The sequence below is a fragment of the Periplaneta americana genome, chromosome 6, assembly GCF_040183065.1.
Source record: "Periplaneta americana isolate PAMFEO1 chromosome 6, P.americana_PAMFEO1_priV1, whole genome shotgun sequence".
NCBI lineage: Eukaryota > Metazoa > Arthropoda > Insecta > Blattodea > Blattidae > Periplaneta > Periplaneta americana.
The window spans coordinates 716,408-732,174 of record NC_091122.1 but is presented as its reverse complement, the minus strand read 5'-3'; the positions used below and the strand labels follow the sequence as shown (position 1 = coordinate 732,174).

Here is a 15,767-nt window from a genome sequence, read left to right as displayed (position 1 = left end):
ATCAGTCACATCTTTATCCAACTCTTCCCTTTCGCATGAATATCTTTTTTTTTTTCCCCCCTAGCCAAAAGTGTCGTTGTTTTGGTATTGCCAGTTATTTTGGTGCCAGATATGAGAGATATTACTGTACTACATTGCACACCAATCTGTCCACATCCATCTGCTTATGCTTACACATGTGGACTCAAATAGAGGAGGTGAGGGTTTAAAAATAAGTAATGTAGCACATTTTACAGAGCTACCAAGTATTACGGATTTCCCCCTACTATTATGATATTACAGGCAAAGGGAAAATTATTGCAGAAAAGCAAACTTCATGTACATGTATAGGTTTTTATGGGGGTCTGAAGAAAAAAGAAAACATGTAAGTGAGAAAAACTTACAACTGAAATGGCATTAATATAATTAATAACATGTGACTAAGTTACAAACACACTTTCTCTTTCTTCCACTCACTGCAATTCAAAAACCAATTAGCAAACTTCTCATCATATCAAGTTCAGTCTACTGTGAAAATATTTTCAGTTTGGAGGAGTGTTAAGGTGGTTGTATTCAGTGCAGTCTCAGCTTTGGCGCTGGATCCTCAGTGTTTAAAATGTTCCATTTCTCCCTCTCTGAATTGATTCTCCCACTGGCACAAAACCTATTTACTGAAGCTGGCAGTGCGAAGACAAGAATGGACAGCCTCGAATCTCTAGAAATTTCAGTGCCGCCACATCTTAACAATGTACCATATTGGTGTGATTATAATACGCAAAATGTCTTCTTGAAAACTGACAGAAACAGCCACTGCGAGTTCGTGTTTTCTCATTTTTTGTGTAATTTCTTGTTCATTTTTGATAACAATCATTAATATTTTTAACTACGAGAATGACTTCATAACTTTTTTTCTGTTGCAGTACATCACAGCCAGCCCCCACCCGTACCCCTTCTACCCCGGGCCTGGTGCATCCATCATTCATGCGGTGCCCATCGCGGACTCAGAACAGACTTCCAATGCTGCCTCACCTGATGACACTTACCAGCCTTACCAAACCAACCAGCCACCCAAGTAAGCAAGCATGTGGTAAGTAGACCCACACAGCAGCCTTGCTTTGGTGCTCACGATCGTCTGATAAAGAAGCGGGACTCAGCAGGCGGTGTTAAGCTAGTAAGGTTTTTACTTCTTACTGGAGCGACATGATCGTGCCCACCACCAGAGCATTAGCTGTGTGGGAATGACTGTGTTGTGAGTGTAGGCTGCGCTTTGTACTGAAGTACATAGTGTCACCGTGAGACTCCTCTATCGTATGGCGATATTCCATTATCAGGATCCTCGACATACAAAGCTGCGGAGATCAATGTAAGGGTACGTACACATTGAAGCAACGATAAATGATAAGAGAATGAGCTAGCGACGCTTTGGTATTATCAAAGAATCAAGTGTTCATATCGGAGCAACGAGGACGCGGGAAGAGAACATTTTGATTTATCAGTAGAAGATATTCTATGCATCCACTTAATGAAATAAGATATATAGGAAATATCAGCTGCTAAGTTCAAGGTTAATATAACTTAAATACGTACAAAATTAAACCCGTTTCTCATCCCAAAGATAGTATACATTCGTTGTGTTGTGATTGGTTCTTGTGATCACATAACATATGACGAATAAATACACAACTGATCATTTGCTAATATCTACAATAATTAATTTAATACGCTGAAATAATAATAAATCGATTAATATTCGGATATATTGATAACCACCGGTAATTATACAGATTAATATTATCTTAATCAGAGATCATATGAACCAGAGACCTGCAAGAGAGCGATGCTTAACGATATCTGAGATCGGTTTTACCGAATGCACTTCGTGTGTAATCGCTCGAGCTCGGGTTTGGCCTGCGCTCGCTCGAGCTCGCCCGGGGGATCGCTCCCCTGTCGGAACGAGCGCTCGCTTCAACCACTGTACGCGAAGCAGTATGCTACAGTACTACGTAGTACAGCATTGGTAAAAATCGAATGCATTCATTTGATTATCAAAACCATTCGAAATAATAGAAATATTCACAATATCACTTGATTATTCATTGATTTTGCTTACCACCACAACAAGCCGTATGAAGTTACACAAAATATGTACTCGCATAACAGAATATGTTCCATTTTAAGATAATGATAAGAGCTTCGAGTTCAGAATCATATGACGCAAAAATAGAATGATAAGCTTCGAATGTTCTGTGTGGTTGTAGCGTAATGACTCTTCTAACAGCCCCAGAATCTGACCCTGATCTTTATTAAATTAAACACCTGACCTACATGGTGATAAGAAAAAAGAGCGCTGCTCTCAGGCTATAGGCCTACGTATAGAATGACTAATCAACATACTGCAATGTTATTGAACAATTCATTCATGCATTCGAATGATTTAATCCTACAATGGAATAATCATAGAAATCATTCGATTGTTTTCAACAATTATATATTTTAGTGGAAATTTAATTAATTACACATTTTTCTTTGTTTAGATTGAAACAGCCTGAAATGATTTTCTGTATAAATATATTTCATTCCTACTCAGTTTAACATTTAACTTCAAAAACAAACTGAGACACAAATTTAATCGTGATAATATTGTAAATGCAAATGAAATGTTTGGTTATATTACTATAAAATGTATATAAAACCGAGAAATTACATTTAATACGTGATAACTAAAAATGTCTATCGAAGTATGAAATGCAAATAATAAATTAGTAGCGATATATTTTGTTTCATCTCGAACGTAATATGAACTTCACTCATTAACTTGAGAATATTTTTATTTTAGTAGGTTATTTTACGACGCTTTATCAACAGCTTAGGTTATTTAGCGTCTGAATGAAATGAAGGTGATAATGCCGGTGAAATGAGTCTGGGGTCCAGCACCGAAAGTTACCCAGCATTTGCTCGTATTGGGTTGAGGGAAAACCCCGGAAAAAACATTAACCAGGTAACTTGCCCCGACCGGGATTCGAACCTGGGCCACCTGGTTTCACGCTGACCGTTACTCCACAGGTGTGGACAATCCTATGTACTTTAAGGTATTCTTATCGCTTACTTCTCCGAATTTAGTCCAAGCAGAGCTAGTAGGTAACTGCTTTCCCTTTTCTTCCACTACTCTGACTCTGCTGATTTAACTTTATTTTCGGCATATACTTTTGACATCGTGTCTTGTAATCTTTTACCATCAACAGAGACGGTGTCCGAGCCTCTGCTTGAGATCGACGTCGATACTATTGAATCATCTTCAACATTCGTTTTGATGAAACGTACTGATTAGACAAGCTTACAATTCGCAATTCACCCACTGCTTACTGCTACCGGAAGAGCACTCATGAACACCGAGCGCTCGTCGTCAGACCCGATCGCTCGGTGTGTTGCCTTACTTCGTGATTTATCGGAACTATTCGTATATGATCGCTATTCATTCAGTCAGTGCCTTCCTGGACTGAAAGCGATATCCCGCGCTCGCTCTCTTGCAGGTCTCTGATATGAACGACAAGAGCGAAGAAAATGGAACTTTTCATTTTTGTCGCTTTTATCGTTACTCCAATATGCACACTTCAATGACAATACATGCTTCAATTCTCTCTGATATAGCATCGCTGCTTCTTTTATCGTTTATCGTCGCTCCGTGTACGTACCCTTAAGAAGCCAAGCGATGAGAGAACTTGGAAGGAAGCTGTTGACAGTTCACAAAGTTCTTCAGCATCGTATGCTTGATCAAAGCCAGGATCAGTATACTGAGTAGCATTTCACCACGCATAGTGTTTTCGGACCACAACAGAGAAATATTGGAGAGCAAGAACGCTAATGGCTTCGTTGCCAAATCCCGGCATTAGATGACAACATGTTTTCGGACAAAGCCACCATTCACATTCCAGGGAAAGTGAATCGGCACAGTATACGAATTTGGGGCTAGTCATAAAACAGATGACGGTAGTCCAAAGACTAGTGTTTGGTGTGGTGTCCTGCATAATCACATTGTTTGGCCTAATGTTTCTAGATATGCCGTATCATAGATAGCTACCATGCAGCCAAAAGTAACTTTCCAGCAAGATGACGTCACACCCATTGCAGTTATGTCTGAATGACATATTCCTGAGCATTGGATAACGACAACATTCCTCAGACGTGAAGTCCAGCTCCTTGGTCTCCACATTACTCCATTAGATTTTTTCTTGGTGGGGGTACGTCAGAGACAGTAACACTGCAGTAGTGAACAACATTTAAAATAGCGTGTACAGATGCCATGGCAGGCACGCTGAATGTCACAATCTACATGCCACCAAAAGTGCCATGTGAAAACTTGTGAGTTTCATGCATAGTAATGTTTGTATACGCGTTTTTCTTTTAACTGCATCTGTTTCGAACGTTGGAGTCTCATGATGAACACTGTGTACATGGCTTTTACTAATCTGCTAACTCACATGCAGTTTTAAGGCCTCTGGACCCAAATTCTAGATAAAGCTGCATGTACATGAACAGCAGTGTATGTAAGCTGAATTCCACAATGTCCACGTAGTGACTTGAGATTACATGCCAACCAAACCAATCGCTCCACTGCGGAAAAGTATGAAATGAGGAAAGTAAATTACTGGAATGTTACAGCACTTTTTAAGAAGAGAAAATAAAATGTTCGAAATCTATAATAGCAAAATTATTGAAATAGTATAAACCAACGGCAAGTAAATTTGGTGGATTTTGCATAAGTAACATCATCTTTCCAAATAAGGGTACTAACTCCACAATTTGGGACATCTACAGCTCACCACTAGGATCCAGAATACAAAGCACAGGTTAAATTAAAAATAGAATACAGTATGATTTGCGGAGAAAATACAGAATAATGATACATTTAAAGATAAAGTACTGTTTGATTTCGGAGAAACATGAGATGAAAGTACAATTAAGCAATTAAGAGTAATGAAGTGAAGTAAAAAAAAATAATGGATAATGAATCTCTCAATACCATTAGACAAATTTTGTTAATGTCCTCATTAAAAAATTTAAGAGAAAGGAGAATGGTTTTGGTTAACTTAAATGAAGTTCCCCTAGCACCAAAAAGAAGTCCTTTCACTTCCCATGTGTTAATATTAATTTTGTATCTCTCACTGAAGTGAGGAATACTTGAGTTGTAAATAGACTTATTTTCATCGTTAACGTTATTGGCTTGTTGACCATTCTTCTCAAAACGGACAGTGGGGTCAAGAATGAGGCGCGATCGATGCCTATAATGTCTGCTCTTCTGAGTGACCCATTCTCAGCCAAGCAGTGCACTGCTTCATAAACCTCTCACTTTGCCTTCCGAAGAGTGTTGTGATCGAGCTTCTCACTTTTCACGTGTTCAGGTATCAATTATTTGGATTCATGTGAATTTCATTAAGCTGTGATTTCCTTGGTGCTCACTTCTTGCCCCTCGCCCCCCCCCTTCCCCTGGAGTGCTGCATGCTGCACAACTCTGCTTGCCTTTGAGCATGAACTCTTGCGTATTCGGGGTTCCAGTCCTGTGAAAAAACGAGAGCAAAGATGCCAGTCTGGGATGTAATTTAGTGCCCACTACTCGTGAATACGTCTATGAGTTCGATGCCATCGACCGACACTGGCCAATTTTTTTCGCGTCTGTAATTTCTAGACTACACGACATATTCCAGCGAAGTAAACGGCAATCTATAGATGAAGGATCAATGTATCCAATGTGATCTTTAGTTGGAGCAATGCATAGGAAGGGAGAAGCATGAATTGACAGTTAATATTTTAGGAGAAAAATTCGCTCCGGCGCCAGGGATCGAACCCGGGTCCTTGGTTCTATGTACCAAGTGCTCTGACCACATCGAAGGAGGAGAGTTCGGTCCGGTACTGTGGATTGAATTCGGCATAGTGTTTATGTTCCCATTGTGAATGTGCATCTAGTGTCATTGTTGATTTCTTGTATAACATTTTGTCGCTTACTTAATCTCCCATATTTTCTTGAAAAAGAGTTGGCAACCCTAGTGAGGAGAGAAAATTCGCAATGTGAGGCATGTGCAGTGCACATCCAGAGAAACAACTGTGATACAGCCTACTCCGATTCGATTTTTTTTTTTATGGAGTTTAGAAGTTAAATTTTCTCGTTACTTTCATTTACGTGAATATTCGTAGGAATAGTACTATTCTGCAACTGTCATCAGCACATTCATTATGCTGTCTTACCTTGTCGCTTGACAATAGAAGTGTTTTTTTTTTATTTCAGTAGGTTATTTTACGACGCTTTATCAACAGCTTAGGTTATTTAGCGTCTGAATGAGATGAAGGTGGTAATGCCGGTGAAATGAGTCCGGGGTCCAGCACCGAAAGTTACCCAGAATTTGCTCATATTGGGTTGAGGGAAAACCCCGGAAAAAACCTCAACCAGGTAACTTGCCCCTACCGGGAATCGAAACCGGGCCACCTGGTTTCGCGGCCAGACGTGCTAACCGTTACTCCACAGGTGTGGACAATAGAAGTGTGTAGGTGCGGTGTTGCACTAATTTCTTTTTATAGTAATATAACCCATGTCTGCACCTAGTTTGGCTTTCTTCCAATAAGACATTTTGATTACCAATGTTTCTGGAATCTGGTGTGGCTTAGTGGATAAAGCATCAGCATGTAGAACTGAAAACGCGGGTTCGAGTCCGGTGCCGGAGAGAATTTTTCTCTATTCTATCCATCCTTCACGATACGGTAACGCAGATTCCTGCACGGAAATATACGTACTTCGGTACATCATAGTAATGTTTCTGAGGCCGTAAAAGTGATAAAGTGTGAACAGTTCTTGTTCATATAGCACTTCACACCTTTTCAGTGATCCTTCCTCCATGTTGTTACGTCTTTTCAGAATGATGTTATTTCATTTCTCAAATCGTCGGTCTGACGCTAGTAGCTGTACTGCATTGGAATATCACGAAATTAAATTAGACCTGAAAACTTGAGCGTGTGTTTCAGTTAAATAAACATCCTGCTCACATCTCGTGAGAACATTCACATCCAGTGTAGAATATTAGATTGGGTAGTACTGCACGACAAGAGGTGAGATAGTTGTTGAAGGCTGGTAGCTGTGGGCTGTTCAGATGTTTTCTATTGCATTCAGATGGGAATAAAATTAATCATGTTTAACAATAGTTGGAATAACGGAACATTATTTTGAAAAAGTAGATCCGAGACTAAGTGCAAACTCAAGATTATATTAATAGGCATATCTGTCCATTTATCACCACGGCATGGCGCGTCCTCAGGTTGCGGATAGAGGAGACAGCCTCCAGATATGGAGGGTAGCTGCGAATATATTGAATAAGCAGTCGTGGACAGCCGATGAGGGGTGGTCCTCCAGCTTGGGGGTTGGGTGAAGGGCTAACAACCCATCACCGTAAAAACAACTTGTTACGAATCCCTACAATAAGTGGATTTGAGGGAGGTGGGATATCATGATAGAGACTGGATCAATCTTGCTCAGGATAGGGACTGATGGCGGGCTTATGTGAGGGCGGCAATGAACCTTCGGGTTCCTTGAAAGCCATTTGTAAGTAAGTAAGTATCTGTCCATTAGTGTTGGAGAAAAGAGATGGTCGACTATATCCCACAAGCCTAAGTCGTGTTTTTCTATGGAAAGTAGGGTTGCCATGGAGAAAATCTGGCACATTTTACTTTCATCTTTAAAATTTACGAATTAAAAAGGACAAAATTGCATTAAATGGTGTAGTAAATATAAAATGGCCTCAAACTTTAAAACAAACGAAGTACTTACTGTAACCAAGAAGTTTTCATTTAGGATACAAACAAAACAACACAATCTTTTGGGAAGCATTGCAAATTAAATCGGGTTTCTTGACAATGAATGATAGACATAATGCACCTGACAAATACAGAAGCTGTGCAGATAAATTGATTACCTTAAGAATCACGTAGATAGTGTATTTTATTGTTCAGCACTCAGCACCAAATTAATTGCTACTGAGATCACAGGTCGGGAGCAACAGAAAGATTGAAAACTTGTCAATCAGAATTATTTACTAGTAGGTCTTTACAAATTTTTCTGTAGCATATAATACAAAATATATTTCCATTCCATAATTTTATGTTTTTGAACAGTTTCCGTTGTTGAGTGTCCAGCATAATATTGGTAAACTGATAAGACTTGCCAACAAGAAACGTAATTTTCTTCTTGGGATTGTTGTGACAGCGGTTCTAAAATGACCAAGGAATTTAGTATAAGACATTACTGTAACATAAAACGAATTTCAATCAAACTAAAGAATGAGGCATATACACGTCATTACAAACAGTAACATACCCAAGCGCTTCCTAGTCGAATGTTGCATGTATTCATCAAGTCCTCTATTTTCAACCCATTTGAGCTGCTGTAGCCATAAATAAAATTGAAGAGAATAAGATAGTACGAAAAGAAAGGACGTACTAATTTTTTATTCTTTATTTCTTTCTTGTTTGCTGAAAACTGGGGCATTTATGCATCCAGACAATTATTTTCCGGATGCCAGGATGCAGATCTCGATTCCAGTATGGTTCCAGAAAATTAGGGACTGATGGCAACCTGAAATAAGTTCTTTGTGACACTGAAATGCTTATCTTACACCTTGCGTAATAAAAGAGTAGTAGGGCTGTAGAAAAAATCCACCTGACTTAGACACACAGTCAGACATTCGTCATTCGTGATGTAAGGGACTGCAGACAAGCTTGAAGTATGCTTTGCTGTTGATAAGACAGACTATAGAAAAATGAATATAAGAAGAAGTTGAAGCAGACTGCTATAACAATGTTGTTGTATCCAGGGCTGGGCAAAATACTGACATCCAAGTATTTCAAATACAAATACAAAATACTTTTAAAAAATTAACCAAAATACATTTGTATTTCAAGTACTCGATACAATATATAAAGAAATAAGAATATTACTGAAAATCTAAGTATTTTTACCTCGAAGTTTTATATAAACACTGTAACTGAACATTCTTCCTTTCCCCAGTCAGCAATGAAATTATGCTATACATGAATAATTACTGCTCCCTTTCAAAAAAAACAGTTTCTCAAGAAGTTTATCAGATAAGGATCCCCTTGCTGGTGAATGAATAAATCCTGCAAAACAGAACAATCTTTAGAGTGCACAGGGTTGTCTCTTTGCCATTGAAGAATTGTATAAGGTCATACTCTGCAGTAGACAAGTTCTTTTTTTTTTGCTTTTCAGTGTCTGTTGTACTTGAGTTGAAAACATTAAAATTGTTTTCATCCTCTGAACCGACCAAAGGTGTAGCAGAGAACTGCTCAGCTGATTTCACGCACATATTCTGTATCCTCTTATCATTTGGTGAGGCAGCCATCTCATCTTCAATGATGGGTGGAAGCAAGCTGCCAAAATAGCTCAATTTGCTTCTGGGGTCAGATCAAACATCGCTTTAAATCTTGATGAAAGCGAACTTATTAGGATTGGAGTTACTTGGAATAGATGGCATAGATTACTAGATAACAGAATATGTAATCTTTTTTTGACGGAAATTAATGTGGACAAAAGTTGCCCGTAACAGCACGTCTTCTCATTTTGCATTAAATCAAGGGCTACGGCAATGGGTTTCAGAACTGCACAATATATTCTTCAAGGTACTGAAACTCAACATCTTTGAAGGTTGGCAATCCCAGTTTTTCACATATACTGTTTATATCATGTTTGAATTGCAGTATTTGAGAGATAGAGTCATAAAGAGAATTCCATCGAGTTGGGCAAGGAAACTTTAATGAATATTCAAGACATCTGATCTAATTTCTGAGGATTTGGGTCCCCTAGACGCATTCCATAATGCTGAACATTTAGCGAGTGTTGGGTGATGGATCCTTGATGCTGTTGGAGATTTCTTTATGGCATTAAGGAAATCACTTGTGGTAAGAAAACTAAGTGTATGGCTAGCACATCTGAAATGGGTAAACAAATAAGACAAAAGTTCATTCTTCAAATCCAAATCCAAAACTTGGACAAGAAGAAGAAAGTATTTTGAGTATTTGAAATACAAAATACATCAATTTTATGTATTTAAATACAAAATACTTTCGAAAATCCTTACAAATTACAAAATACAAATGTATTTCAAATACTGCCCAGCCCTGGTTTTATCAGACAAAACTGGCAATAGTTCAAACAGTAAAAGCTGCTGAGCATAACCACATCAGCCGGTATACATGCAAGCATTGACTACAGGAAGGGACGTGTACGAATCTCCTGCATTGAACTTACGAGTGTACCATGTACGTATTTTAGTAGGGGAACAGTGTTCATGCTGGCCCTCACTTTTTGTACGCATTGTGGGTTAGGAATTTAACTTCGTCGTAAAGCATTTCACTTGCACATGCAAAACGTTGCAAGTAAGAAGGAGCATGTGAACCATAAAACTGAATGAAGACTGAGCACTGAGCTGTGTGGACACTCTACAACTCAGACGATTTACTTGATGGCTTGCATGCGCAGTTCTACTTGATGACTTACTTGAGCATCTGTACGGGCTTAAAGAAACTTACGTACATAAACAATGAAGAAATAACTTAAGAGGCCATGTTTTACAGATTATCAAACCCTGCTAATTTCTGAACACAGTCACCTGATTAAGTTATTTCGTAATTGCTTTGTAGTACATAGGTTTCTTATGGCGATGCTAACCTAGAAAAAGAGAATCATGAAATTCCAGAAGCTGTTAATAGGGCTCGGCATGAGTACAGAGGCTGCAGTGACTGCTTTGCATGCCAGCAGACTTCCCAGTTTGCTGTGTTTATATAAATGCCTGAGTCAGCAAATTCAAGTGCCATTTTCATTTTACTGAATGTCTTGAACCTAACAAAGTGGTTCAAAACCAACTGACTTCCTTCAGAAGGGAATTGAAGCCGGAAGTCAGTCCCATATTTACACATCAGTGCTGTCTCCACCACGAGAAGCAAGCAATGACTAACAACAATCCACCCGTATTTTTAGACTTGTCTTCCTCCCTCTGATTCTCTGATGGAAACTGTCGAGTGATTGTGTGTGGTGATGTGTTACAGATTTTACTAGGAATGTTCGAATCCATTCTTTATGTGAATGGAGCCCCACTGACACAGTTTTCAATGACCGTGAAGGGAGAAGATTCCTGACAAGACGTTACACCTGGAGCTGTGGAAGTACGAGCAACGTGGAGATGGCCACTTAGAACCGACCCCGGACTTGCCACCATCTGCTGAAACAAAAATAAGAAACAAATATATATAAGATAGTTTATTATTTTTTTATTGTAGTGTGGAGATATGTTTAGCTGCGCTGTCGATTTTCCAATTGTACGTATTTTTTATTATTATTACTATTAGCTTCTTTTGAATTACAGAAGAGGTTAGAATGATTGTTAATAATGGAACATGGACGCCAAATATTTCCATGGCATTCTACCAGATCTAATGTTATGTAAGAATTAGCTTCTTACAACTGTTGAATCGCCATTGCTTGGCGTGTGTGTGGCAGCGGTAACGTATAAGCATATCATCGTTTCATTGACTTGCATGCTGTGTATATAGTTTTTATGTTGGAATTGGAGTTGCCCCAAATTGAACTACTGAGCTCTTGTCAGTAGAAGATCTTGTTTTTTTTTTTTTTTTTTTCTTTTTTTCTTTCTCGGATCGACTGTTGCTGAACGAACGCGTCCCACCCGCCCTCCAGACGAGAGGATTGGTTGTGCTCAGTGGGCGGGTGTGACGCACTCGCAGCTGTGAACGAGAGGAGAGATTATTTGTGATACGTTTTAGTTTACTCGTGCCATGGAACATTTGGCACCCATAGACGTGAAGTAATGATCACTACTTAGGATTAGGGGTTGTGAACCCTAAAATAAAAGCTGCTCACATCAAAGATTTCTTCCGACATACCTTCCAAAGCTGAAACTCGAATGAACGAGTTAATTCTGTTTAGTGCGTTTTGTTTTGTTATCTTTCTTTGTCCGGCACTGTAGAAAGGAATGCCATTGCATCTGCAGGGATGGTGCATCGCGACCTTTCTTTTTCTCACATTCCAATCAAATGGCGAGCATTGACTTTGTTGCCTTGTAGCAAATTTTTCTGTTTTTGTTTAATATTTTTCTACGACTTTAACTGTTGTTAGTGCAGAGTTTTTTCCAGTGTTGAAATATTTTTTTTATGAAAATGCCTATATCAACCGTACGTGAAACGAGTTTTTAAACTGTTTCGTTCTTTTTTAAAGACATATTTTTTTTAGATATTGTGCCTTTTCATGATAATTCAAAGACAGGGAAATAATTATATATATTATAAAATACTAATCACGAAGCCAAATTTATCTTCTAGTTGCTGATTGTTTCAGTGTTGTAGCAGTTCAAAAATGTACATTAAGTTGATCTAGATGGAGAGAGCCTAGTTCTTCATGTGACTCAGAGCGACGTTTTGATAAACTGATCGATATTTCCGAATTAACCGAGAACATATTTGTAAAAGTTATTTTTTTTAACCGGACTCGGAAAAGAGAGCTCCATTTGGTTACTTACCGAACCTTACTGTGGACTTTTTTTGTGGAAATAACTGTAGATTTTGCATAATTTGTAAGGTAGACGAAGCATTTAAAGTCGTGAGAAATCTGCGGAGGCTGAATGAGTGACATGAGTATTAACGCAAACAGCTTTCAACCAAATGCATAGTCTGACATGATTGTTTGTTACTAATAGAGGTAAATATAATTGTTTATCAGTTTTGCCAGGACCCGGTTTGTTAGCCGCGTGGCCAGTAGCTCAGGTCGTTGGGTCCTCGCGACAAAGAAATCCGGTCTTGGCGTGATTACTCTTATCGAGGAGATCTTCGAGCCACCAGGTTACTAGAAGTTTAGAGCTAATATCCCCGTAGTGCATGCGTCGTATTACTGTATTGAGAAGTGCGGAAAAGAATTTTACACTGTTAAAACTGATGAAGTAAAAATAAGAGATATTTAGTTTATTTTGGTACATCTGAATTCGATGGCGAGATGGTAACTATTTTTTAAGGATCACATTACTGACAAAAGAGTCCATATTACCTAATAAAAATAAAATGGTGTGTTGTATTTACATGTTTCGTAACTCGAGCAAGACAAAAGTACACACTTTTTTAGGGTTTTGACAACATTTACACAAAGAGACTTGTTTGTTAGTTGAAATGACAGAACTATGTTCCGCTAATCTCGTTTCTATGGAATAAACAGATGGACGGACAGAATCTTGTGTGCAACTCCATCACAACGGATGGGGACATTGTGAATTAAATAATAATAATATTATTATAAGTAAAAAAATAACAAAAAAAAAACAGAAGACTTTTGATGTTAGTTTCCGCATTGTGAGGAAAAGAACACACACACAGCTTTACAAGAAATGTGAAGGTTGCACCTCATGAACTTTGGTGCGAACATTACAACTTAGATATAGTTACTAGGATTAAATCTGTAGATTTAGTTTGTACTGTACATGTTACTGTGAGTGGAATTTGGATGCCGTTGCTGCTTTTCCATTAGATTTAGGGTAGAACCATTGGATTATTGGTAGGTTTAGTGACATTGTTTCTTTTTTTAAAACAAATTGTGACTGAAGAAGTTTGTAGGTTTTTAAGGGGGAAAACAAAATCCAAGTTTCACGTGATCTTCTAATGTGAAACTACATATGTAGAGGTTAGGTCCAAGTGGTTCTTCATTTTATTGTAAAATAACATGTAAGTGCCCCACTCTGTTTCTTTTGTAATGTGCGTGTAATTTCAGTTCGTATCCGTAATCTATGAGAACTAGTTGTCGTGTTTGTCCAAGATGTGTTGGTTTCATGTTTTCCGTGTGAAAGAAACAGTAGTTTGTAGTCGTACTAGGTGTTAAGCGGATGGCAACAGCGAGTTGCGTAGAGTAGGACTGGTAGTTTAGACAGAGAGGCTGAGTCATAGCAGGTGGGACAGTGGCAGAGAAGAGATGGTCGTTTGGTCGAGTTAAGTGTCCTTAGTTGCTTTTCTTCCTCACCACCTCCGAAAGGGAAGTCCTAGTCTAGAAGCTGTACATACACCTATTGAGTATCTTTATCCTTAGTTGGAGGTCGATGGGCGGGTCCTCCACTGGACAGGAACCAAGAGGCACAACTTAAAAAAAAAAAAAGAAAAGTTTATTTTGTTACAGAACCTTTTTGTGAAAAAATAATGTAAGTCTTTTTCTTGTTGTCGTGTTAAAACAAGAGTGCTGTGTTTAGGTAGTTGTCTCTTCTCTCCAACAAACATCCTAAGAAGATTGGGAAGGTGAACTGGACCGGAGATGAATCGCGACGTGCTGCTGGCGAGTTCCTTGTACATAATATCTAGAAGCTATGTTTCAGCCTCGTGTAGTTAGAGTATACATACTTAGCTGTAAGCAGTGAGAATGCTGGACATACGGACCAAAGCTCAGTGCTGGAAGAAGCAAGAGATCGAACAGTGTTTAGCATTCCAGTCTTCCCCACGTCCGCGAGTGCCGAGTGTTGGACTTACTGAACGTTTGTGAAGATGCCAGGCTTCTTGCTCTGCTGACGCAGTGGTTGAAGTTATTCGTTGATGTGCTGACAAGCCATTGTTGCACAAGAATGGCGAGCTCGGCTGAATGCTCGTTGGTTTGTGTTGGCAGCAGTGGGTGTTTTATTGTATTATATTAGCGTAGTGAATAGTTGTGTTACGACTGGCGAGACACGCTTCCAGGCAATCCAGATTCTTTCTGTTGTGTACTGGGGAAAACGGCTCACGTTAAATTATATATAGGAAAGTACCATATCATAGTAGCGCGGTGATTAGGGCCTATGAATTGTTACATGGGAGTTACTTTCCAAAGGACTATATGACTCTTGAGTTCCGGTGTATCTCTCCACTCCACCACCTGTTTGACAGTCCGGGCTCGCAACACTGACGATATCTCAGCCTGTGATATGAATCGCATTGCCTTGACGAGCACAGGTACACCGCAGTCTCCTCTATTCTCGGAAGTGCCTCATCGGAGAAGCTCTATTTTGACATATAATGAAGACGATGTTTTCTTTAAAGCAGCTTTCTTGTCAATATACATATTCCTCCACATTTACATAGCAGAAAGGATGTACGAATATTTTTTTCATCCAAAGACGTTTTGTAACATGCAGCTCATTTGTGGTCTAGAGATTGACTGGAAGCATGGCGAAGCCAGACTCGAAGCAAGGAGCTTGGCACCGAACGGCAGATAGGCAAGGACAGTAGATAGTTGGCTTGATGATGTGCAGACCTGAGCATCGTCGTCTTGTTGCCAGTTGGGCCCCCTCTTCTGATCAATAAAGATCTTATGTTGGAAGAAGTGTGTTGTTTGTTGTTGTTGACCTCACCCACTTCCAACCAAATCGTAGATTTATACCCATTGTAATTGAAAGAATTTAAACAAATTGAATTTTAAAAATAAATGAATAGCTGAAAGCAATAATGATATCTTAAACCAATTTATAGTAATTTAGCAATTACTTCTGATGAGAAAAATTGGTTAAATATCCCAAACTGAGCAAGACCTTACTGGATGATAGGTGTAAGACTGATGTTAGAGAGTTTGTGCTGAATAAATAAGTGCGCAGTTTATACAGAAGGCAGGAAGCTTACGAGACATCAATTCATCTCATAAATTGCAATTTATGGTTTTTGTGTGCTTTGTTGAAATGTAAACCAACGACCGCAATGTAGTCACATCAAATTCTGCACATTTTGTA

General features: G+C 38.9%; 1 protein-coding gene across 9 annotated transcripts in view; it reads left to right on the top strand.

The window, feature by feature from the left end:
- The window catches only part of shep (alan shepard), a 103,848-nt gene extending 88,481 nt beyond the window's left edge, over nt 1-15,367 (top strand). For 8 of the 9 annotated variants that reach the window (XM_069827217.1, XM_069827216.1, XM_069827222.1 and 5 more), the window contains 2 exons: nt 900-1,051; nt 11,080-15,367. In XM_069827217.1, coding sequence (XP_069683318.1) covers nt 900-1,051; nt 11,080-11,089 — 162 coding nt within the window. In that variant the 3' untranslated portion in view covers nt 11,090-15,367. Of the gene's footprint in view, nt 1-899; nt 1,067-11,079 lie in introns of all 9 variants that reach the window. The other variant, XM_069827219.1, reaches the window with a different exon arrangement.
- Nucleotides 15,368-15,767: the final 400 nt, after the last annotated feature.